Here is a 26,303-nt window from a genome sequence, read left to right as displayed (position 1 = left end):
CCACGTGGCTGCTTGCTCACAGTGCTGCATGTCCCAGGGTGACAGCACGGGGACCTGGGGTGACTGCACGATGCCAGACACGGACTTCCTGTTCTGTATCTTTTGTACTCTCTCTCCCTGCAATAAAACAACTGGTTGGACTCCAGAGGGGAACACGGCACTCACATTCTCTAGCAAACCATGTACCAGGCAGCTCTAGCTGACTGAGAGACACAGAATGAGAAAACGAACACAGAACATGAAACATGGAATACGTTCCATATGAACATAGAATGAACACAGAATAAGAAAAGAGAGAAGGCTGCCTGGGACCATGGGAACCACAACCAGCTGGTCCTCTTAATCAGGACATTATACAGCAAAAGAAAATATCCATCTGACGGAAGATTCCAATACACAGTGTAGGTGGTTGTATCCAGCAATGTCTAAGGACAAGGCACACTCTGTAGCTGGGATCGTTCTAGTTGCTTTAACAGCTTGCTGCTAAAGGCCTGGCGGGTTTTATTGGATCTTGAAACTATTCAGACTTCTGTAATCACTCAGAAAGGCAGATGAGTTTGCTTAGCCTAGATTCCTACTTCCTAACTGAAAGACTACAAGGCTGAAGATACATCTCTCGGGATAAATAACAAGGTCATACTGTATTGTACAGGGAACTATATTCAATATACTGTGATAAACCATACTGGGAAAAATATGAAAAATTCCTGTATAATTGAAAAACTGTGCTGTACAGCAGAAATTAACACAATGTGGTTAATCAACTATATTTGAATAAATTTTAAAAATCATGATTCTAAAAAAAATCACATCTCTCAGACTCTCCTGCAGCTAGGATTCCAGATGTGGTTTTTAATGTGTGTCACTGACATCAGAAATGCAGCTGAATGCAGACAGAGCTGGTTATAGGAGTTGCATCATTTTGCTAGTGTGGATGCAGCCACAGAAGCAGAGACCTGAAATGAACAGTTGTAATAGTCATTTTCTGATCTCCAAGTGCAGCTAGTTAGGGTGACGGCTTCCTGAAATCCCCCTTCTTACGAGCTAGGTTTCTGAGTTTTTCTAGAAATCACTAGGCCCACCCTAGAACTCAAAGGTGAAAATTAAAAATGGCAGTCATGCAGCCAAGAGGTTGGTGGGGAGAAGAGAGGTAGGTAAGAAACGACAAGGGATAGAGAGGGGAGAAGGCTTTCAGAACCTCTACTTCCACGGGGAGTAGTTGGTGTTTAGCGCTCTAGGAGTCAGTAGGAGCAGATGGACTGGCTTGGCCTAAAAGGGGGGATATTTTTCAAAGAAGTACATGATTTATGCTAAATTTATTATACAAGGTTTTCTACTGTCAACTTTTATAGTTTCCAGGGAGAAGAAAAATACTCTGCAACATACATCTGGGCACAAGAGATGGTACAGGAATATGATGATGGTGATATGAAAAACTTCAGTTTTGCAATTGCAGGCTTTCTGTAATAAGGTTCCCAGCAGTACTTCTCATCAGGCAGAGGTAACAAGAAAAGCAATAAGGCATTTAAAATAAAAACTTCATCATACACACACATATCCTTAAAGATACACATATGGTGCCATGAGCAGGGCTGAAATGTTTTCTGCATTCTAAAATCTGATGAAATAAAATCAGCAGCTCAATATGCCTGTCACTTCTATAAACATGGTGTAGTTTAATGATCACAGAAAGCAGAACTGGTTAGGAAATTTGAAGCTTTTCTTTCATGTCAAAGTTAGTAATTTTTGCTTCATTTAAGAAGTCTCTTTTAATTAGGGCTATCAGCTCTATTAACATACGGAGTTCAATAGATGTGTTTGAATTTTATAGATTATGAATTAGTGTTGAGACTGAGGTTTGGGCAATTTAGTTAAAACTGCCCCTGCCCACATGTTCAGCACTCACCCTCTTACCAAGATGAAAAAAATGAAAGGTGTATTTCACAGGGAAGGAGTACAGAGAATCTTAATATATGAACTTGATCTTTATTCTTCCATGTGGCAAATATTAGCTACTGTTTGGTCTCCAGCCAAAACATGCTAAATGTCTGAATGACAATGTGACTTATTAGATACATTTGGCTATCTTACAGTTTATTCTATGCAGGAGTGGCAACTAACATCTCTTAAAAGTGTCCAAAGTAATTGGCCTGTCTGTTTTGTGATTCATTTGGGGACCCTTCATAGGCACAACCACTGCAAAAGAGAAATACCGCCAGGGACACCTATAAACAATGGTATCTGTATGTAAGTAGCATGTGTTGACAGGCTGTCTTCTCCAAAATAAGAAACTTGGTTCTGTTTCCTCCCCCACCTATCTACATCCTGAACTGTTTTACCCCAGACTCACACAATGAAACTGGAAATGCATTTATCTTCGAAAATGAACATTTTTTTTTCTCCTATGGTAGAACATTTACATCAATTAAACATGTCAAAGTCTGTATAAAATGATAATTGCCTCATTACATTAATGATGCTATTGAAGATAAATAATATCTAGTGTTAAAGCTTCTATATACAAATTATATTCTTAAGGATCACATCTGTCCTATTTATTAAACAGAATGTTATTATGAAAAGAGTAACAGCATGTATTTATTAACTAGTCACTCATACAGAAGTATATAAACAAGAAAGCTTACCTGGAATCCCCATGTTGCTGCTTTTCCTGAACCCCAACCTCATGAAAATTAGGTTGGATCACAGCTAGGGGTGCTAATACAACAATAGCTGCCAGTGACCCATGCCTCCCTGTATTCTCTAAGCCCTTGAGCTGTCCTCCCATCTCTTCACAGTGTTGTTGGGTTGACCATGACATGCTTTGGCTGATGGAACATTTGCAAACTAGATGCACATGTAGGCTCAACAAATGCCTGATGTGTACTTTTCCTTTCCTGCGTCTCTTTGGAACCCTGAACTGCCATGTGAAGAATGCTGGTCCAGCTCCTGGAGGTTGAGAAAAAATGCACACCAGGACGAGGTGGCCCAGTTGAGCCCCGTACACCAACCCTGGTGGCGAATTTCCCACCTGACATGGAGAACCATGAGAAACAATACATGTGGGTTTTAAGCCACTACATCTTGAGGTATTTTTATATGCAGTAATTGATACAATGGCCTTAAGAGTGATAAATGTGGCATTCCAGGCGAGCTGAAGCTTGGGCAATCCAAGAGACTAAAAGTGGGTTGTTTTGATAGTCTCTCTATATAAAACCATATAAAGATATAAAGTTCAGTACTTATGTGATTTTAGGGTTTTTGTTTGTTTGATTTCAGTTAAGAGGCAAAAGGAAACTGAAAAAAATATATATATAACTTACCCCACACCCCCATAAATACTGCAAAGACTAGGGTTCCAAAACTGTCAAAGATGCACAATTTCTGTAAAATACAATAATGACATTTATGAATTATGTTCTTCACCTACTAGAATTCATCAAATATGCGCTGCTTGGTATATCTTACAGTCTGGAAATTTCTTTTAAATCTGTTGCCGAGTTTGACAATCACCATATCTACTACTTACTTACAGACGAGATTTCTCATTCTCCTGAAAGCACACAGCTTTTACCAGACTACATTTTCCAAAGGAATCTTTCTGTGTCTTGATAAAGAAATAAGCACAGCTGCTAAGATTCCATTTTGTTGAAAGCCTCCAACATACTTTTGAATAACAGCTTCTTTTTATGGACGATCATAGTGAATTCGAGGAAACAGAACGGCCCTAAGAGGACAATGAACTCCAAACAACTTTGAGATTTATGATTTGCATCTTATTATCCCACCCTGGTCAGGGGGCAAGTTCCTGAATTCCTGGTTTTCTTAAGAGAAGCACAAAGCTGGGGTTTACTGCCTCCAGAGCTTGTTTTCCTCAAATTCAGTGATGACTTTTCTATCATGGCTGACAGAAGCTTTCATCAGGATAAAGATGCAAAAGTGCTTTTGCTGACATTACAAAGGGTACAGTGATCATGAATGAATACACTACATACTCTATTTACTAGCTTACTAACTTTCAAATTTTTGCTAATTGTCTCCCTCTATTAATTCCTGAAAAATTTTCCAATTAGCTACCAATTTTTCATCAGTGAGCATTTTTATATCTCCTAAAAAGGTCTATAAAATTAGTAGAAAAAATGGCAAACACAATATCAACTTTATGAAAGATCTTATGAAAAGTAAAGAAGACATGCTAGAAAAGGAAGCTATAGGCTAAAAACAAATAAAAAGCAAACTCTTCAGTGCTAAAGAAAATTCAAAGCTGCTTCTAAGTAAAAAACTTGATTTTTTAAAAGTTCTTTCTGGGTTGCCCTTATACTGATGCAAAATGAACAACTTCCATCTAAATAAAATATAAGTTAAGGTTATTTTTGTAAAATAATATCCACCTACCCATCTTCTTATATATCCTTTTCTAAATCATGTAGATGACCTTCAATCACACATACATTTCCTGAGCAGAAAGAATAGTCCTAAACTGTCATTCAATTATTCCTCTCAAAAATCCAGCTCAAGGAAGACAGAATTAACAAATGAGTGATCAATCTGGGGAACAGTGCTCCCTACCTACTCTAGTCCTGGGATTACACAGAATACAGATTTCAAATCTTTTAGCTTTGACTCTCTTGAACCATCTTTTCCAAGCTCTCTTTTAATGTCATGTCTTATCCTTTATTGAAAAATTATTATAGGAAAAGTCCCATGAAATACGGTTCTGCATGTTATAATGTTATTATTGAAGATTCTGTCCAGTGTCACTTCTCTTCTAGGAATCAGTGCAAACCTCTCTCTATGTGATACCTCCCTATTTGCCCTGATGCCTCTATCCTCCTACTCCAGAAAAAGAAAATCCTATTATGCTGAGAAAAAGCCACTGGAAACACATCTGTCAATACCAGAGGAGTGGGAGGGAAAGGAACAGCAAGAAAAGGCAGGTGTGTACTGCTAAGGCCAAGCTCACCGCAGCTGCTGAGCTCAAAACATCTTGCAAAGTAAGATGTGCCTTGCACTCCTATGAGAGACAGTTAGGTGGCTTGGAGGAAATTACCATTTTTGCCATATGGGTAAGAATCGAGGAACTGAAAGTATAAGATGGTTGGCCTCTCTGCTCTACATGCCCCAGAAACAACATGGAAGCAGGAAGTAAGGGGGAAAATAAGCAAAGCGTTTTCTTGGTAAGAAGCTTAACTTAGCTTGCTTGGCAGGATGGCAGAGAGGGAAAGCTGGCTGTGCTAACAGTGGCCCCAAGTCAGCACACTGCGTTAGTCATGTGGAGCAGGAAGGCAGAGAGAGCTGCACATGCAGGCATGATGATTTTAAGTGGAGGAGAGAAATCTAGAAAAGTTAGAATCTAGAAAAGTGACAATTTGCTATGCTTTCTTCCTGCAAAGGAACAAAATCAAAAGTATGTAACAATGCATTTCAAAGACCTAAACATTATAACTTAACCATATTTCCTCTTTATCTTGTCAGCTAAAAAGCTAAGAACTTTATTTAATGCTCAGTCACAAAACCAGTATCAATCCTGATTATTTCCATAACTGTTACTTCATTTCCTTGATCCTGATTATCTATTTCTAATTTATTAATAATTCTGGCATACATATCAACTAGTGAATATTCCATCACTTTCCAAAAGGAAAGAAATGACTATAAAATGTATAAATGAAGAAATGACTGAATTAACCAACAAACAGGAAAGGTGCTTCTCTTTTTTCCTTTTTTATGTTATTTTTCATTTCATTCTTTTATATTCTTTTATACACTTCCCTCCCTTTATAAATCACTCTGAAAAGACTCAAAGCATTTTTTTTTTTTTGAAACTGGAAGAGAATGATTCACTTTTTTTCCCCCAAAACATGACAGTGTAGAAATTTCTTAAGGAAAATGGAATTTCCATTTGTATTCTGTGGAGTACAGTTTGCCTCTGGTATTATCCTTCACACTTGCCTTAAATCCTGTGGCCTGGGGATATACACTAAGGACCTTTATGAGTCAACAGTGCTGGAAGGCAGCTTCTCTCTTGCTACCTCCAAGTCTTTCACTTTGAGTGATCTATGATGGGTATTTATAGTCTAGAACTTGTGTTAGTTGAAGGGGAGTGGGCGATGAAATCTAATTTAACTCATAAAGTATAAAAATACATGTGTTGACAATATCCTGCGATCCTCTTAATTAAGTGGTGGAGCAATTTTTCAAACTGAGTTCCATTCAAGAGTGAAGTGCATGGTCTTACAGTCAGCCAGTGAGGAGCGTGGTAATAGCAAGGAAGGCAGATGCGTTGTCATTTTCTGGCTTGCCTGTTACTAGGCGGGTGGTTGAGCAATTTAAGCCCGCAGATTCAGTGTTTTAATCTGTAAAATAGAGGTAACACCTGTTCTGCGGGCCTCACAGCACTGTTTTGTGTGTCGAGTGATAATCCAGGTATAAGTTTGCAAAGTCTAAACTATAAAGTAGCATCACTATATCAGCTGTGTATTCAGTTAAAGTAAGACTTACATGGAGCAGATCAGAATATTCTGAGATCATAGAAATATTCCTAAACTTTCATAGCAGAGTGAGGAGACAGAGAGATCAAGACAGGGAAGAATTCTAAGAAGGTCAAAGTTGTCAGGAAAACCTTCTGAAGCAAGCCAACCATCTTTCTTCCTGTCTAGTCTTTCTGGTATGTCTTTCAGAAAGCTCCCTCCAGTCCAATGCTTTTGCTAAACCTCCTGGATTTTAAGAAGTCATATAGCTCAAGATCATGTATCTGCATGTGTAAGGGGAACCAGATGTGTTTGGTAGGAATGTTTAGAGACAAAGTGAATGTCTGTTACCATTTGAAGACAAAACCTTTCTTATGCATTTTTATAAATACAGTCTAAATCTGATCTGCAAAGTCTTTAAAAATCCAAGGAGAGTTTTAGCATACTTTCAAAGTAGAAAAACAAGTACAGATTTCAGGTTTCCATACTTGAATTAAGGAAAATACTTATAACAGTAAACCTATTAAATAGTATTTATGAAATAAGCCAGATAAGCAGGTTTGAGAAATCTGTTTTGATTACTTGAAATATTCAAGCAGTTTCAATTCTACAGTTCTTCACTGACCTTTCAGGAGATTATTGATAAGGCTTTTAATTTCAATATATTATTTATAAACAAGGAATAACACATGTATTTTATATCTATCTCTGAAAATGAAGGCTTAGCTGAAAATTACCTTTCTAAATTCCTCAAGAGGAAAAAAATTTAAGCACTATGTTGTATTAAAATTATTAGAAGGCAAAAAAAGCTTTCATTACTTGTAAATGTTTGAAAAAAATACCTTTGAGGACTCGCAAGTAACATTGAGTGACCAGAATGGACACTCTTTATCACATTGAGGACACATTATGATCTGGCCGCCAATGTCAGGATCACAAACTTCTTTGCTAAAGAAAAGAGAAAAATAAAGTTTAATTTTTAAAAATTTAATGAACAAGACTTTTTACCAGAATGATAAGATCCAACATCCATTCATGATAAAATAACTAAATTCTTATAAAACTAGGAGTGGAAATGAACTTCATTAACCTGATAAAATCTCGCTGTATAAAACCTATAAAAAAACATTATACTTAACAGTAAAAGGCTGAAAGTATTTCCTTTACATCAGAAACAAGATAATATGTCCCACTATCACCGCTTCTTTTCACTGGTTGTGGTACCACTGCCAACATAGTTAGTAAAAAACAAGCAAACAAAAAAACAAAGACAAGGGGAATGGCGAGGAAAAAAACCTGCTATCCCTAATAAATTACATAATTGTTTATATGGACAACAGTAAAACTTGCAGATAAATTATGAGAATAAATGAGTTTAGTAAGTCTGTTGGACACAAAATCGGTATATAATATATATGTGTAGGGTCACAAAAAAGAAATTGTGTCTCTAAAGACCTGCCACAGTTAAGAATTTTAATTTTTTATAACTGTTTTCAACAACTTAAAAATATGAAGAGTCCAGGAACAAAAATCTAATTCAAAATGTACAAAATTTACATGGAGAAAATGTTAAAACTGTTGTAAAAGAGTGAAGAACCTATATAAATAGGTAAATTATCAAGTTCATCATTTGGAAGAATCAATACTTGAAGATGTCATTTCTCCCTTATTTGAGCTATAAATTTAATAGAAAAGCAAAGCCTTAGAACAGTCAAGACATCTCCTAAAGGACAAGCTGCTACTGGGGTTGTTTAGTTGCTAAGTCCTGTCTGACTCTTGTGACCCCACAGACTGTAGCCCAACAACCTCTGTTCATGAGATTTTCCAGACAAGAATACTGGAGTGGGTTGCCATTTCCTTCTCCAATGGTTCTCAACCCAGGGATCAAACCCACATCTCCTGAATTGACAAGCAGATTCGTTACCAGTGAACCACCTGGGAAGCCCTTTAAGTTAAGAAAAACTGAGCAAAAGAGAAAAATAAAGAGTTCAGCAAGAGACCTCTGCGTACACCAAAACTGATATTTAACAGGCAGCATCGACCCAGCAAACCAGTAAGGTAAAAACTGATGTTTGAATAAATAGGGCTGCTGCAGTGGAATATCCATACAGAACAAGGTGAAAGTGAACCCCTAAATCCTATCACATATAAATCAATTCCAGGTAGAAAATAAAACTGCAACAGTACCAACTTACAGAAGAGTATCTAGATAACATTGGGGTAAAGGAAAATACTACTAAAGAAAAACAAAAGAGCATAAATCATAAAGAAAAATATTAATACATTCAAAATCTTTTAAAAGTAAGAACCTCATTAAAGCACTACAAAGAGAGGGGGAAAAAATAGCCACAGACTGGCAGAAGTTTTGCAATATACAGGAATGACACAGGACCACTCACAAGAGTATTTTAAAAACTCCAACAAGTTAATAAGAAAAACCCAGCAAATTATTAATAACAACAGGTTGCACACTGCTCACTCTAGAAGAAGCTATGCAGACTGACTCCAATGTGAACAGGATTGGAAGTGCAGAATTAGCACTGCAAATAACTCAGTAAAAAATAACTGGGCATGAGAAACACTTCAAGAATATCTGAGTAAAAATCTTGGAAAACATGCCCCTCCACAAAGCAAAGAACTTGACAAAATCTGTCAAAATTAACCTCTGCAGAAACTAAACAAAGGTTTCCAATAGCATGAGAAGTGTTTATTTGAGAAAAAACAACTAAATCTTTTCCATAAAACAGCGAGTTTTGTGGTATTTTAACTTGGCTTATCCCCATCTCCATAACCTCAGCTTCATGTTCCCCTTTAAAACCAACAGTCTCACAACCAAGGTAGCCTCAGTTCAGTCCAGCTCAGTTGCTCAGTCATGTCTGACTCTGTGACCTCATGGACTGCAGCATGCCAGGCTTCCTCGTCCATCACCAACTCCCAGAGTTCACTCAAACTCCATGTCCATTGAGTCACTGATGCCATCTAACCATCTCATCCTTGTCATCACCTTCTCCTCCCGCCTTCAATCTTTCCCAGCATCAGGGTCTTTTCCAATGAGTCAGTTCTTTGCATCAGATGGCCAAAGTATTGGAGTTTCAGCTTGAGCATCGGTCCTTCCAATGAATATTCAGGACTGATTTCCTTTAGGATGGACTGGTCAGATCTCCTTGCTGTCCAAGGGACTTTCAAGAGTCTTCTCTAACAGCACAGTTCAAAAGCATCAATTCTTCGGCACTCAGCTTTCTTTACAGTTCAACTCACATACGTACATGACTACTGGAAAAACCATAGCTTTGACTAGACGGACCTTTGTTGACAAAGTAATGTCTCTGCTTTTAAATATGCTGTGTAGGTTGGTCATAGCTTTTCTCCCAAGGAGCAAGCATCTTTTAATTTCATGGCTGCACTCACCATCTGCAGAAATTTTGGAGCCCAAGAAAATAAAGTCCATCGCTGTTTCCATTGTTTCCCCATTTATTTGCCATGAAGAGATGGGACTGGATGCCATGACCTTCTTTTTTTTGAATGTTGAATTTAAAGCCAGCTTTTTCACTCTCCTCTTTCACTTTCATCAAGAGGCTCTTTAGTTCTTCTTTGCTTTCTGCCATAAGGGTGGTGTCATCTGCATATGTGAGGTTATTGATATTTCTTCTGGCAATCTTGATTCCAGCTTGTGCTTCATCCAGTCCAGCATTACTCATGATGTACTCTTTGGCTTGAGATCCAGATAAACTGATAGTGAATATAACAACTGCCTGATGGAGTGCTGAAGGCATTCCTGCACATGCAAATACAGAGCCACCTGGCAAAGGCTCAATAAAATGATTGATTCCAGGCATTTAAAGAAATCACTGTCCAATCATTAGCAGATAACTAAGCTTTTGTATACAGATCTCATGGCCATGCATGATAAAGAATATAAGGTTACAGAATTTGTTCAGGAAACTAACTAAATAAATCCTATCATCAACAGCAATGACAATAGAAGCAACAATAAGCTCTGAGGAGGGGTAAAATCTGGTTTTCAGATTGGCCACATTATAATTAAAATGCCCAGTTTTCAACAAAAAATTACAAGATAGATAAAGAAACAGAAAAGTTTGGCCATGACACAGGGTGAAAAAGAAGCCAATAGAAACTCCCTGAGGATGTCCAGACATTGGACATACTAAATGAAGACACAAATAAGCAATCATACATATGTTCAAAGAACTAATAGAAATCATACCTAAAGAAATAAAGCATGTGAGCATCTCACTGTACAGAGAATATGAACAGATAAAAATTACTTGAAGACCAACTAGCAATTCTAGAGATATAAATATAATGAGTAAAACAAAAAATTCACTAGAGAGGTTCCTCTGCAGAATGAACTGGATGAAGAAAAAGTCAGCTAACTTAATATTAGGTCTGAGAATCACAAAGAATAAGGAATGACAAAAAATGAATGTAGCCTCAGAGATGAGTGGGGCACCATCAAAAATACACATAATAGGAGAGCCAGAAGGAATGAGAGAAAGAAAGAGGCATAAAGAATATGCGAAGAAATAATGGCCGAAGAACTTCCAAAATTTGATGAAAGCATTAATTTGTACATCCAAGAAGTTCAACAGGCTCAAAGTAGAATAAAAAACCCAAACATAAGCACATCAGACTCAGTGTATCAAAAGTCAAGAACAAAGACAGAATTCTGATAGTCGAAAGAGAATTCATTCCACAAATACAAAGACTTTTCAGTAAGATACGCAGTTAATTTCTAATCAGAAACCATGGAACCCAGAAGGCAGTTGGATCATACTGTCAAAATGCTAAAAAGGAAAAGATTGTCAACCAAGTGTTTTATGTGCTGCAAAACTGTTCTTCAAAAAACAGAGGAGAAATGATGACACTCCTACAAAAATAAAATCTGAAAGACTCCTTTGCTAGCAGACCTGCCCTACAAGAAATACTAAGAATCCTTCAGGCTTAAATGAAAGTACAGTAGGCAGTAAGTCAAACTCACTTGAAAAACTAAAGATCACTGGTAGAGGTAACTACATAGGTTAAAAACCATATATAATACATATAAATACATTTTTACATAATATATATTTATATATATTAAGCGCAACAAGGTGCAGGTACCCAAATAACACAATCAGCTGTATATTACTATATTGTAATAGGTTTATAATACTTTCACACAAATAAGACATAAAAAACAAACACAAAAATAAAACAAAACATTTTTAATCTTACAGTAGTACATACAACAGGCGCTGGCATCGAGTAAGCAGATAAAAATACTGTACTACTGTACAGTACTGTATACAGTACTCTATACAGTACCGTAAGGTACACAAAAGCACCATCATTTCTAGACAATGCATGCATATGACAATGTATCCCAGACATGTTAACTAACTTACATGACTGGATATGCAAATGCACGTTTGCATCTTTGAAAGCTCACAATTTGAATGTTCCTATGTAGGGGACTTACTGTAGTAAAATGACAGATGTAACTCCAATGTAACGCCAACCTAATCAGAAACTGAAGTGAAGTGAAGTGAAAGTCACTCAGCTGTGTCCGACTCTTTGTGACCCCATGGACTATACAGTCCATGGAATTCTCCAGGCCAGAATAGTAGAATGCCTTTCCCTTCTCCAGGGGATCTTCCCAACCCAGGGATCAAACCCAGCATCTCCCACATTGTGGGCAGATTTTTTACCAGCTAAGCCACAAGGGAAGCCCTAATTAGAAAGTACTTTAATGTAAATAAATTAAATATTCCAATCAAAAGACAAAAGGCAGAAATAAATGGAATACAGAATAGATAAGCAACAGAGAAAAATCAACAGTTGGTTCTTTGAAAAGATCAATAAAACTGACAACTTTTTAGCTAGACTATTCAAGAAAAAAAGAAAGAAGATTTAAATTCCTAAAATCAGAAATGAAAAGAGGAACATTACTACTGACATTACAAAAATAAAGAAGGAATATAGGGGATTACTGTCAATAATTATATGCCAACATATGGAATAACCTAGGTGAAATGGATAAGTTCCTAGAAAAACATAAATGATTGAAGTTGACTCAAGAAGAAATAGAAAACCTGAATAGATCTACAATGAGTTAAGAGACTGAATTAATAATCAAAGAAATGTCAAGGCCAATTCTATCAGCCACTGAAAGAAATCTGATACCAATGCTTCACCAACTCTTCTAAAAATAAAGAGGTAGAAACATATCTCAATTTATTCCATGAAACCAGTATTATACCAATACCAAAACCAGACAAAGGCATCACTAAAAGACTACAGACTACTATTTCTTATGAATATAAATGCAAAAATCTTCAACAAAATATTAGCAAATCAAATCCAGTAAATCAAATAAAAAAAAAATCAAATCAAGTGGGATGTATCCAGGAATGCAAGGATTGTTCAATGAACAAAAACCAATGTATATAATATGCCATACTGATAGAATAATGGATCAAAAACAATGAACAGAAGAGAATGTCCTCAGCTTGATAAGGGGAAAAAAACACACATAGCAAAGATTATACTTAACGGTGAAACTCTGAACAGATGCCTCCCAAGTGCAACACTGACACGACTGAAGCAACTTAGCAGCAGCAGTAGCAGAGGTTCTAGTCAGGGCAACCAGATAAGGAAAATAAATTAAAAATCTCCAGATTAGAAAGAAATAAGGAAAATCATTTCTATTCCAGATGACATGATATTGCACATTAAAATCCAAAGAAATTTACCAAAAATCTGCTAGAATTAATAAGTCAGTTCATTGAGGTTATAAGACAAATCAATCTATTAAAAGTAACTATATTTCTATATATTAATGAATAATCTAAAAATAAAATGAAGGAAATAATTTCATTTACAGTAGCATCAAAAATAATAAAATACTTAAGATTAAATTAGAGAAAAGAAGTGTGAAATATATATACTGAAAAATACAAAATATTGATGGAAATTAAAGATGACCTAAATAAACGGAAAGCTACTGTGTGTTTGTGAATTAGAAGCCTTAATATTGTTAAGATGGTAATAGCTCTCAAAGTGACCTACAGATTCAGTGCAATTATGGCTTTTTTTCAGAAATGAGAAAGCTGATTCTAAAATCATAGAAATGCAAGGTACCCAGAAAAATCAAAGCAATCGTGAACTTACTACAAAGCTCTAACAATCAATAGAGTGTGGGACTTGCATGAAGGACAGACATATGCATTGACAGAAAAGAACTGACAGTCCCTAATAAACTCTTAGGTTTATGGCCAGTTATTTTTGTACTTTATTAATACTATGTACTAGTAATTAGTGATTAATCCTTTGGCCACCTGATATGAATAGCTGACTCATTAGAAAAGACTCTGATGCTGGGAAAGATTGAAGGCAAAAGGAGAAGAGGGAAGCAGAAGATGAGATAGTTAGACAGCATCACTGATTCAATGGACATGAGTTTGAGCAAACTCTGGGCGATAGTGGAGGACAAGGAAGCCTGGTGTGCTGCAGTCCACGGGGTTGCAAAGAGTCAGACATGACATAATGACTGAATGACAATAACAATTTTTGACAAGGGTGCTAATGGGGAAAGATTATGTTTACAAAAATGGTGCTGGAACACTAGAATACACACCTGCCAAGAAAGAAAGTTGAATTTTTATTTTATACTGTTTACAAAAATGAAATCATAGACCTAAAACTAAAAAAAAAAAAAAAAAAAGAAGAAACTTTTAGAAGATAAACACTGAGAAAATCTTCATGCTTTGGCTTACCAATGCTTTTTTTTGGATATTACAGTAAAAGTACAAACAACAAAAGAAAAAGCTCAGGTAAACTGGACTTCATTAAAATGAAAAGCTTTTGTGTTTCAAAGGACAACATCAAGAAAGTGAAAAAGTCCATGGAATACAAGAAAATATTTGATAAGGGGATTTTATCACAGCAGCTCAGTTGGTAAAGAATCCACTTGCAATGTAGGAGGCCCTGGTTCAATTCCTGGCTGGGGAAGATCCCCTGGAGAAGGGAACAGGCTACCCACTCCAGTATTCTTGGGCTTCTCTTGTGGCTCAGCTGGTAAAGAACCCACCTGCAATGTGGGAGACCTGGGTTTGCTCCCTGGGTTGGGAAGATCCCCTGGAGAAGGGAAAGGCTAACCACTCTAGTATACTGGCCTGGAGAATTCCATGGACTGTATAGTCCATGGGGTCTCAAAGAGTTGGATGTGACTTTCACTTTCACTTTTTTATCACAAAATATATAAAGAACACTTAAAACTCAACAGTTGTACTGAACACTTGTAAGAGATACAAGTGACAAAATACACACATGAAAAGATGCTCAACATCACTGGGAATTAGGGAAATACAAATAATGACATACCACTTCATACCCATTAGAATGATACACACACACACACATTTACTTGTTTGCTTATTTATTAAAAGTTCAGTAATAACAAGTGTTGATGAAGATGTGGAGAAATCAGAATACTCATTCATAGCTACTGGGAATGTAAAATGGTGCAGTCACAAAAAAAATGCTTTTGCAGGTCCTCAAAATGTTAAATCTAGAGTTATCATATATCCTAGAAATTCCATTTTTTTATATATTCTCAAAAGAATTGAGAAAATATATTCACACAAAACTTGTACATACTTGTTCATAGCTATTCATCATAGCTAAGAAATGGAAACAACCCAAACATAAATTGATGGTTGGATAGACAATGTGGTATACCCATACAATGGCATATTAAAGTAAAGTAAAGTGAAGTCACTCAGTCATGTCCTGCCAGGCTCCTCTGTCCATGGGGTTTTCCAGGCAAGAATACTGGAGTGGGTTACAATCTCCTTCTCCACAATGGCATATTATTTGACCACAAAAAGGAATAGAGTACTGATTCATGCTGTATCATGAATGAATCTTGAGAACACTGTGTTCATGCATGCAAAGCTGCTTCAGTTCAGTTCAGTTCAGTCGCTCACTTGTGTCCGACTCTTTGTGACCCCATGAATTGCAGCACGCCAGGCCTCCCTGTCCATCACCAACTCCCAGAGTTCACTCAAACTCACATCCATCGAGTCCATGATGCCATCCAGCCATCTCATCCTCTGTTGTCCCCTTCTCCTCCTGCCCCCAATCCCTCCCAGCATCAGAGTCTTTTCCAGTGAGTCAACTCTGCTTCAGTAGTGTCCAGTTTTTTGCGACACTATGAACTGTAGCTGGCCAGGCTCCTCTGTTCATGAGATTCTCCAGGCAAGAATACTGGAGAGAGTTGCCATGCCCTCCTTCTGAGGATCTTCCTGACCTAGGGATCGAACTCACATCTCTTACATCTCCAGCACTGGCAGGTTGGGTTCCTTACCATTAGCACCACCTGGGAAGCCCCCTTGAAAACATGCTAAGTGAAAGATGACAAAGACGGCACCACATACTGCACACACGGGAAGTTCACTTATAATGAAATGTCCAGAATAGGCAAATATGTAGAGACAGAAAGCAGATTAGTAACTGCCAGTAGCCAAGGGAAATAGAAGTTAGGGAATGACTTCTAAAGGATGCTGGTTTCTTATGGGGTGATGAAAACGTTCAAAAATTAGATAGTGGTGAGGGTTACAGAACTCTGTGGAAGTACGTCAAACCACAAACTGTACACTTTCAAAGGCTGTCTTTTATGGTATATGAATTATATCTCAATAAAATTGCTATTTTAAGTGTGTATAAGCTTTAAATAGACCTTTTATGGAAAAGGAAATACCTACAGTATCTTCTACTTATGCACAGATATTTTCAAAAGCACACAAAATGATATTTTATAGGGATACAAGTACATATGAAAAAGAACATACAGTGTATGATAAAAATAAAAATTTAGTATGGTTGTTATTTCCAAAGTGGGAAGTGAGGGGATGCAATTGAGCAAAGAACTTCCTGGGTAACAGTTATGTTTTCTTCTTAAACTGGGTAATGGATCATCCTCCCTTACATCTTAAATCCATCTTCTATTCTTGTGAATCTACTCAATTCGTAATAAAATTAACTGTAAACACATATAGGAAGTATGTGGGGTGACTGTATGGTGACTTTATAAAATAAATTATAATGAGAACCACCACCATGCAAGAACCATATAAAAATGTTAATTTTTTGCTCTGAAAGCATATTTTTGAGATACCTTTTTTTGGTTGGAACAATATACAAAACAATGGAGAAGCCAAAGACAAAATTAGGGGAAAAAATATAAACATTCAGCCTTTAGCCTTAAACTCTTTTTCAGTGAAGAGAGGCAAGTACTTCAAGGACCATCTGCAGCTTTCAAGCTAACAGCCGTAATGGGCACAAACACTCAGAATCCTTTGTTAAACAGAATGGATAATTACGCCTATACATCAGAATTGCCATGTACATTTCCTGCCTCTAGAGTAAGGCTCACATGCTGCAGGCTAGAAAAATTTGGTCATCAGCTTGTCACTGTTGCCCAGAAATTCTGATCTGGCTGTCACACCTGGATAGAGGCCAGATGAACAAGAGAAAAGTCCTGGTTCAGTGCTGCACCCCTTCTGGAGGTTGAGGTCACCAAAAGCAAAGGACCAGTAACACACTTCAGATCAGAGATGGTGAAATTCAGTGTTTTGGGACCCATGCATTTCCCTTCACACAGTGTAGCTGGTATTTTAATTTCAACATCAAGCACAAACTCATTCTTTATTACTTTTTTAGCCTTCTAACACTGTGGGTTTGTTTTTTAAAGTAAAACAAGCAAAAAGTATCATTTACTTGAGTTTTATGATATATACTTAATATATACGACAAAGGTATAGACTTCCCTATGGTTCAGTGGTTAAGAATCTGGCCACCAATGCATCCCTGGTCAGGGGAGATTCCACATGCCAAGCGGCAACAAAGCCCGTGCGCCACAACTAATGAAGTTTCCATACCCTAGAGTCCGTGTTCCATGACAAGAGAAGCCAAAGCAATGAGAAGCCTGCACGCTGCAACTAGAGAATAGCCTCCACTTGTTGCAACTAGAGAATAGCCTCCACTTGCTGCAATTAGAGAATAGCCTCCACTTGCTGCAACTAGAGAATAGCCTCCACTTGCTGCAACTAGAGAATAGCCTCCATTTGCTGCAATTAGAGAAAGCCCACATGCAGCAACAAAGACCCAGTGCAGCCAAAAACAAGTAAATTAAATAAATTTATAAAAAAAAGAAGTAATTTCTAAAAAACATAGAATTGGTTTTGCCAGTTTTGCCATTGAAACCCTGATGCAATCAGAGCTGCTCTAGGTTCACATCTGTAGGGCTGAATGAAGCATTCCTCAGGGGGCCAAAAGTTCAAAGATGTTCCATTCTTCAAACCTCCTTTCTTTTTCAAAGTATTGCCTTAAAATACTGGAGTGTTTCCTAAGGGTAACAGTTTTGTGAGAGGCTGGGCTGCATTATCTAATAAAAAAATTTTTTTTCCATTTCACTTAGTTATTATGCTTATGACAAAAGAGATGTATCATCCAAAGCAGTAAGTGTTCTGTAATGAGTCTTCTTTTACTAAAACAGTCTAGGACCCGGAAAATAATTTTATGTCTAAGCAGCTTTTCAGCACAGTAACAAGGAATAGGGAGAGGTTACCTCCATGTACAGTTATTCTGAGTGAAATATCCATAGAGAAAGCAAGCCACTCCCACGATGGCTGCCAGGAGAAGCATCTGAGTGTAATAGCCCAGCCAGGCAAAATAGATCCCGATCTTCTCTCCATAATATTTCCTGAAGGAAGACAGAAGTTATTTTCAGAGGAGACAGATGATCAGTCTGCAGCTTTATCCTCATATTAATTTCTGGTTATAAATAAAGGGGGCTTTAAACTTAAACCTCTGACTTAATGCACATTTAAAAACATATCCATTTTCATAGCAGGCCCCCAGTTCTACTGTGAAATAAGACGTAGTTTACATATTACGGAAGTACTGACCACTGGTTAACCTGCTGCAGCAAAGTAAATAGAATAACACAAAGAGGGGAAATTGCTGAATATGGAGCAGATAGAGGATATTATCATCACTCTTCACAAAGACTGGCAGATCTGGTAAGTTTCCCCAAAGATTATTCTTGACATTTATGAAAAGAATGAACATGAACCATTTGTTCAATTACCTGTTTTTGCTTTATTTTGAGAACTTTCTTGGAGCAAACGTAATGTAAAATCACAAATAATAAGAAAATGCCAATAATAATAACTACGAGCGGAATGTCTCTCTAAACAAACTATTTCTAAAACTCCTTTCGAGAATGGGAAAGGGCAGGATGGATGTGACTGAGTCATCTACTGTCCTGTATTCTTGGTATGCAGCATTTCTATTTTTCCTGTTTTAAAAACTCTTCAATGCTTGTAAATGAATCTGGAGTAAATGGAAGAGAACAGGTAGTCAAAATAAAAAAAGAGGCAGGGCATGAAACAGGGCCAGATTGTTTCTGAAAGGGAGAGAAAGGGTTTAGGGATGAGGACAAAGCAGTAAGATGGCTGTTTAGGCAACTCTGGCACATACCTTTCCTTGGCTCACATTTCACTCCTGGCTCAGTACAGCCTGTAGACTGGTACAGCCTGTACACTGCCTTAGGTCTGAGGCCTCTAGGAGACTTCTGGCTCAGTCTGACACTGAGCTGAGCTCGGTGGGGTTAGCCCAGTGGGGACTGAGCTCTGAGAACAGCCTGGAGTCTGGAAGACTTCCCAGAGGAACATCCCTGAGCTGGACCAGCCCTCACGGGGTAGTTCTGAGACCAGCTCCCTGGTCAGAGGCCTGGGCGTGGGCTACATCCATAGGAAAAAGGAAGGGCTGAGACCGAGATGGAATCACGAGCTGAGGGGAATGCAGTGTGTCCATTCTCATGTGACTGGGCTTTGTGGTCTGGCTTATGGGTGGCAGGCAAATGTCAGCTCAGGAGATGGTGTCTGGGAGAGAAAATCCTTGCAGTGGGTTTGAGACATTTTGGACTCTTGGCTGTTAGGCTCTTTGTAATACATTTATATCAAACATCTGCCCTGGAAATGCCACAGTTAAAATCGGAAAGAATGCTAGAAGTTGCCCACTCCAACTGCCCAGTAGTAAAAACACCCTGCAAGAGGGCTGGTCACTCTACTTGGATATTTACAGTGACAGGGGGTTCAGTACTTCCCAAGGCACCTTTGTTACACTGCTTAGACAAGAAGCTGAGAAAGAATTTTTGAATCCTAAACAGAAAGCCTGTCTCCTGGTTCTTGTTTAAAGGCTGGGGAAAATGAGGATCCCTTCAAATGTAATATCCTCTGATTATTATCTTTCTCTGCCCCAAACATCCCAATTCTTAATACCAATTTTTAAAAATTCAGCTTTGGTTTTAAAAAAATCAAAGCTATAACTATACAGTCAATAAAGAGTCAGTTCTAGAACACTAGGTATAAAAAGAAGCAGCCCTCAAGAACCGCTCCCATTTCCTGGCGAGAAGTAACCACTTTCACTTCTTACAGCTGACTCTAGGAATATTTACCTCCAATTCTGTAAATAATATACTTGTTCTGTAGTTCACTGACTTCTCAGTTTTACGTATCACCTCCTGATGCTTTACTTTGGAAGACTAGAATTAAGCTCTCTTTCAACCCCCATCTCATTTACACACCTATAATTCCTTTCCTGCATCCTCTCGACATAGTTACAATATAATTTTGGTTAGAGTAATAGCCTTGCTTTGCATTATTAAGATGCCATAAAGACTGTTCACAGCTGCATCAAATCATCTGCTGTGCTTACTTTTTCTTTTCTGCGCAATATTTTGTTTTCTCTGGAATTAATAATTGTCTTGATGGTTCACTGTTTAGTTTTCTGTGTCAGTTCAGTTCAGTCGCTCAGTCATGTCCGACTCTTTGCGACTCCATGAATCACAGCACGCCAGGCCTCCCTGTCCATCACCAACTCCGGGAGTTCACTCAGACTCAGGTCCATCGAGTCAGTGATGCCATCCAGCCATCTCATCCTCTGTCGTCGCCTTCTGCTCCTGCCCCCAATCCCTCCCAGCATCAGAGTCTTTCCCAATGAGTCAACTCTTCGCATGAGGTGGCCAAAGTACTGGAGTTTCAGCATCAGCATCATTCCTTCCAAAGAAATCCCAGGGCTGATCTCCTTCAGAATAGACTGGTTGGATCTCCTTGCTGTCCAAGGGACTCTTAAGAGTCTTCTCCAACACCACAGTTTAAAAGCATCAATTCTTCGGCGCTCAGCCTTCTTCACTGTCCAACTCTCACATCCATACATGACCACTGGAAAAACCACAGCCTTGACTAGACAGACCTTAGTCGGCAAAGTAATGTCTCTGCTTTTGAATATGCTATCTAGGTTGGTCACAACTTTCCTTCCAAGGAGTAAGCATCCATACATGACCACTGGAAAAACCACAGCCTTGACTAGACAGACCTTAGTCGGCAAAGTAATGTCTCTGCTTTTGAATATGCTATCTAGGTTGGTCATAACTTTCCTTCCAAGGAGTAAGCATCTTTTAATTTCATGGCTGCAGTCACCATCTGCAGTGATTTTGGAGCCCCCCAAAATAAAGTCTGACACTGTTTCCACCGTTTTCTGTGTACTTAGCAACAATTCAACCCCAGACTTCCCTTTCAGGTGTAACTTTCTCACTGCTTTCTAACACATGAGTCAGTCTATCAATTTCATCTCCTGGAATCAATCTCTTCAGTCTCTCTCCTGCCGCCTGGATTAATGACTTGCTAGGAGTCCTGCCACAGAGCTGTTACCTGGGCTCTCCATGCCCTTCTTTTAGGCTGGGAACCCCCATTTATTGAACCCATGTAGTTTTCTTTCTGAGTGGAGTACCTCTGTACTTCCTCCATTACTTTGCACATTTAAATTATGAAAATTTCCTCACACCAAATGAAGAATTTGGCCATATATGGGACAGTAAGTTAAAAAAAAATCACCTTCTTTGGCAATGTGAAACTGTTGCTCTCTTTTCTTGTACCTTCAAGTGTTGATGTTGAGAAATGCAAAGCTATTCTGAGTCTTGCTCCTTTGTATGAAGCCTGGTTTTCTTTCTGGAAGCTTGCAGGACCTTCTGTCTGCTCCAGTGTTTGAGAGGCCACATTTCAGTGACTTGATGGCTCCCTGTCCATCCTCCAAGCTGGGTGCTCTGCATGCTCATCCACACAGAGCCTCAGGGTGCTCAGTTCTTCAATAGTTCAGATACTTGTCTTGAAATATTTCTCTCATTTCCTCCTTACATTTTCTCTGGCCTTATTTTTAGCATTCCTATTATTTGTTCATTGTGCATCCTGGACTGATTTTTAAATTTTTATCTTTTCCCCTGTGTCTTCATATTTTGACTCCATGTTTGGTACAACTTCTTCACACCATTTTTTAATACTGCTGTTCCCCCCTCACCCCCCCATTCTGCTCATTTTTAATTCCTAAGAGCTACATGTTACTCTCAGAATGATCCTTTCTTTACTTTTCTTTAAACTAGAACCCTGTTTTTGTATTGTGGATATCACGTATTCTCTTGGCACTCTGAGCGAGTGTTATAGGAAACTTGCTTTTTTTTATTTTTTTCTGTGCAAGGTCTGTTTCTTCCAGGTGTTTTTTTCCAGTTTGCTTGACTTGCTTTTTGGGAAAGAGTTCATTTTCCCTCTGCTAATCCCTGGAACCAGAGAGGAAGGCTTAACATCCTGAGTTACTAATGGGAAGTGTCAACTACACATTGACACTTGCCGTTGGCACTTGCCATCTACCTGTACAAGGATTAAATCATGCAGCTACTGATGTTCAACATCCCCTGAAAGGTGCTCAGGGTAAAGAGCAGAAATGAGGCACTCTGTGCTCTGAGGAAAACTGGCAGAACAGGTCTTCAGATAGTTAAGTCTTTTCAGAAGCTGTTTTTATGAGCTCAATTCTTATACCTCCTCATATCTAGAAAAGCACTAAAATTCTTCAGTGCTTCAGTGAAGATGGTTCCTCATGACTAGCAGAAACCTTCTGCAAAAAAAAAAAAAAAATGTGCTTGATTGTATGTATTCCCCCTTCATCAAAATCACATATATATTGACCTCTCCCCTGCTTCTCTGGAGCAGTTTCTCAGAGCTGAGATGCTGTCTCTGGGCTCATTTTGTTCCAAATAAAACTTAACTCACAACTCTCATGTTGTACATTTCTTTTTAAAGTTGACAGAAGCATCAAAGGGGACAGGTGGACCAGGGGCAGGGAACAGTTAATTGTATTTTCCTTAGCAAAAGATACTTAAAATCCTGGGGAAATTGTTTTCTTCATAGAACCCCTGCCCCCAAACAAAAACCCATAAAGAATGATTAAAAAGCCATCAAACCAATCACTCTGCCAACAGATGCTATAGATTTAGTACAAAATGAAAATAATGGAAGAGAACCCTCATGTAAATATCAGTTTCAAATACTGACATGTATATAAACATCCTTTTTCAAAATTTTATTCTACAGGGTATCTGAGTTAATGAGAGAAACTGTCTCTTTATGATTCTAATCCAACTAGTAAATAAAGGAAGAAATCACACTCTAGTACTTTGGCCACCTAATGTGAAGAGCTGACTCACTGGAAAAGACCCTGATGCCGGGAAAAACAGGGCAGGAAGAGAAGGGGGCGACAGGATGAGATGGTTGGAATCACGGACTCAATGGACATGAATCTGAGCAAACTCTGAGTGACAGTGCATAGAGTAGCCTGGCATGCTAAGGTCCATGGGGTTGGAAAGAGTCGGACACAACTTAATGACTGAGCAACAACAAATGGCCAAATAAATAAAATCCCTGAGGAAATGATGAATCTAGACAACATTCATTACTGGCTGCTGTCATCACAGAAAAGACAGACAACTGGACATTATATACCTACTGACAGAAATACGAAACTCACACAAGTGTTCTTGTGCAAAGTTCAATCTCAATCAGATCAAGCCTTTAGATGAGGATCAAATGACTTCACTAAAGCAAATACACAGGACAAAGAAACAAGTAACACCTCAGGGGAGAATGGAATCAGCCAGATAGAAAACAGAGAAACAACTGCGAGGAAAACAAGAAAGAAATTGGAAAATTATAGATTAGAAGCTATTTGAGAGATATTACTTGCAACATTTGGACCTTGTTTGGATACTGATTACAACAAAAAACTGTTAAAAAATGTACTTTTGTGACAGGAAAACATGAATACTGATTATTTTATGACTTTAAACAATAGGAGTATTCTGGTTATATTTAAAAGAGATCTTGTCATTCTATTAATGAAATGTTATGCTATTTGGAGTTTTCTTCAAAATGACCCAGTAGGAAGTAGAGAAAAAGATGAAACAATGGTGACTATGAGTTTATAATGTTTGGAGATGGGTGACAGACATAGGCAAACTTGCCGTATTATTTATTTCTCTTGTGCTCAGTCAAGTCCGACTCGTTGTAGCCCCATGGACTGCAGCTTGCCAGGCAAGAAATTTTCCAGGCAAGAATACTGGAGCTGGTTGCCACTTCCTACTCCTAGGGAATCTTCCTGACCCAGGGTTCAAACCTATATCTCTTTGGTCTCCTGCAGCGGTAGGCGTATTCTTTACCACTAGCACCACCTGGGAGGCCCAAAAGTTCCCTTAATAAAATGTAAAACAAAATGAAAATTCTTCAGTGTTTTAAAATTCTCACTTTTAAGATTAAGAGGTTTTCCCAAGTTCAGGTGGACAGGCAATGAGACATCATAGGAAGAACAGGCACATGCTTCTGGGCCTACCCTGACCCTCCTCTTCTTCTCATCCCACATATCCAATCCATAACCATGTCCTGTCAACCTGACTCCCCAAACACATTCCATATTTGCCCCCAGGACTTCTCATCTGGTTTGTGCTAATAGCCTCTTACCAGATTTCCCTGCTTCCTGCCTCCCCCATCACTTAGTTTCCACAGTATCTTTGCAAAATGTGAGTGAGATAAAATTACTCGAATGGTTAAAATATTGCAGCAGCTTTTCACTGCACTTGTCTACACTCCTTTCCACGTTCCCGATACCCTTCTAACTTTGTGTGTCATCTTTCTCTTTCCCTTAGCACTGGTTTTCACTATTTCCTCAAGCTTAACAAGTGCTTTTGTGCCTTGAGGCCACTGTACCAGTGGCCTCTCTTCCTAATATGACTTTTTCCCAGATCCTTAAAATACTGGGCATTTTTTTTTCCTTCCAACTAGACAAATCTCAGCTCACATGCTCACTTACTCAAAGATAACTTTCTTGACTCACTTTCCTCCCCACTTCCCAGTTCCTCTCCATCTCATCACTGTGTCATTTTCTTCATTTCACTCAGAAATGTTGTTTACTTATTTATGTGCTTAGTTGTTCTTGATCTATTTTTCTCCAACAGCCTTGCCCGAACAATGTAAGTTTTTGGAGAGCAGCCGACACCAGTGCTTTGAGAAGACACATGCTGGACATTATGGTCACATACTGTTGGAAATGGTACCCAATAGAAGATATAGGAAAACAGTGAAAATTGGCATCTCTTATCATGGCTCAGGTTGTAAAGAATCCACCTGCAACGCAGGAGACCCAGGTTCAATCTCTGGATCAGGAAGATCCCCTGGAGAAGGAAATGGCTACCCACTCCAGAATTCTTGCCTGGGAAATCCCATGGACAGAGGAGCCTGGCAGCCTACAGTCCATGGGGTCACAAGTCAGACACAATTTAGCAACTAAACCACCACTATCATACAATTTAAGCTAAATCTAACATTTACTCCTGTTTAATGAAGAATTAAACATTTCCTTCTCCAGAGGAATCTTCCCAACCCAGGGATCGAACCCGGGTCTCCTGCATTCTAGGCAGACGCTTTAACCTCTGAGCCACCAGGGAAGCTAATGAAGAATTTGGTGGGTCTTTGGTCCCCAGTTGGGTAGCCTCATATGCCTTGGAATTTCCCAAGATAAGATTGACTTCGTTATTCACAGTAGACTCTAAACAGTTTGTGCAAATGAGATGATTCAGGATGTGGTCTGGCCAGGCCGGAAAGACCAATCACATGATTGGAACCATGTGATACTGCAGGACAACTGGGAGAAAAAGGGGTTGGAGATCGAGCCATGTGGGCAGTGAGTCAATCAATCAATCATGCCTAGTAATGAGCCCCCAATAAAAATTCTGGGCAACAAAGCTCAGAGCTGCAGTGAGCTTCCCTGGTTGGCAATACTCAGAGGACTGTCACACTTAGAAACCCTGAGCCCTTCCCACTGGAGTGCTCACTACAACAACTCATAAAAATTCTGGGCAACCCTGAGCCCTTCCCACTGGAGTGCTCACTACAACAACTCATAAAAATTCTGGGCAACAAAGCTCAGAGCTGCAGTGAGCTTCCCTGGTTGGCAATACTCTTAGAGGACTGTCACACTTAGCAACGCTGAGCCCTTCCCACTGGAGCGCTCACTACAACAACTCACCTGATAAGATCCAAGGGCTGCTTTTTGTATATGCTTCGAGGATGAGCCCATTCCCTGTACAGAAGGTACCGCTCATTGGGGCAGCTGAGGTCCTCCGATGGGCTGCTGAAGTTGCACTGGGAAGAAGCAGCAAAGAAACGAGCATCACAATCGGTATGTGTTTGCGTTTGTGTGTTCTGTTGGCTAAATGCGGCCCTAACATGTCACAGTCATTTGTAAATAAGGGGTCTCATTTGCTGGAAGGAAATACCATGTAGTTCTTAGGAATTCTCAACTGGGAGTAATACTAATGCCTGGAGGGCCATTTGTGAATGTGGGTGGAAAGGAATGCTTGGATGTTACAATCCCAGGGACCACCGCAGG

General features: G+C 38.7%; 1 protein-coding gene and 1 non-coding gene across 2 annotated transcripts in view; both read right to left on the bottom strand.

The window, feature by feature from the left end:
- The window catches only part of LOC120857920 (anoctamin-6-like), a 177,128-nt gene that overhangs the window by 45,923 nt on the left and 104,902 nt on the right, over positions 1–26,303 (bottom strand). The window contains exons 7-10 of the mRNA XM_040233814.1: positions 25,941–26,056; positions 18,100–18,234; positions 7,313–7,418; positions 3,324–3,384 (exon numbers count right to left, since the gene is read on the bottom strand). Of these exons, the coding sequence (XP_040089748.1) occupies positions 3,324–3,384; positions 7,313–7,418; positions 18,100–18,234; positions 25,941–26,056 (418 nt within the window). The remainder of the gene's footprint in view (positions 1–3,323; positions 3,385–7,312; positions 7,419–18,099; positions 18,235–25,940; positions 26,057–26,303) is intronic.
- Positions 25,288–25,359, bottom strand: TRNAS-AGA. The gene has a single exon. It is a non-coding gene; the product is annotated as a tRNA-Ser (tRNA).

Source organism: Oryx dammah, unplaced genomic scaffold (genome assembly GCF_014754425.2).
Source record: "Oryx dammah isolate SB20612 unplaced genomic scaffold, SCBI_Odam_1.1 HiC_scaffold_29, whole genome shotgun sequence".
Lineage (NCBI taxonomy): Eukaryota > Metazoa > Chordata > Mammalia > Artiodactyla > Bovidae > Oryx > Oryx dammah.
The sequence above is the reverse complement of the archived record's forward strand: the minus strand, read 5'-3'. Positions and strand labels throughout refer to the sequence as shown.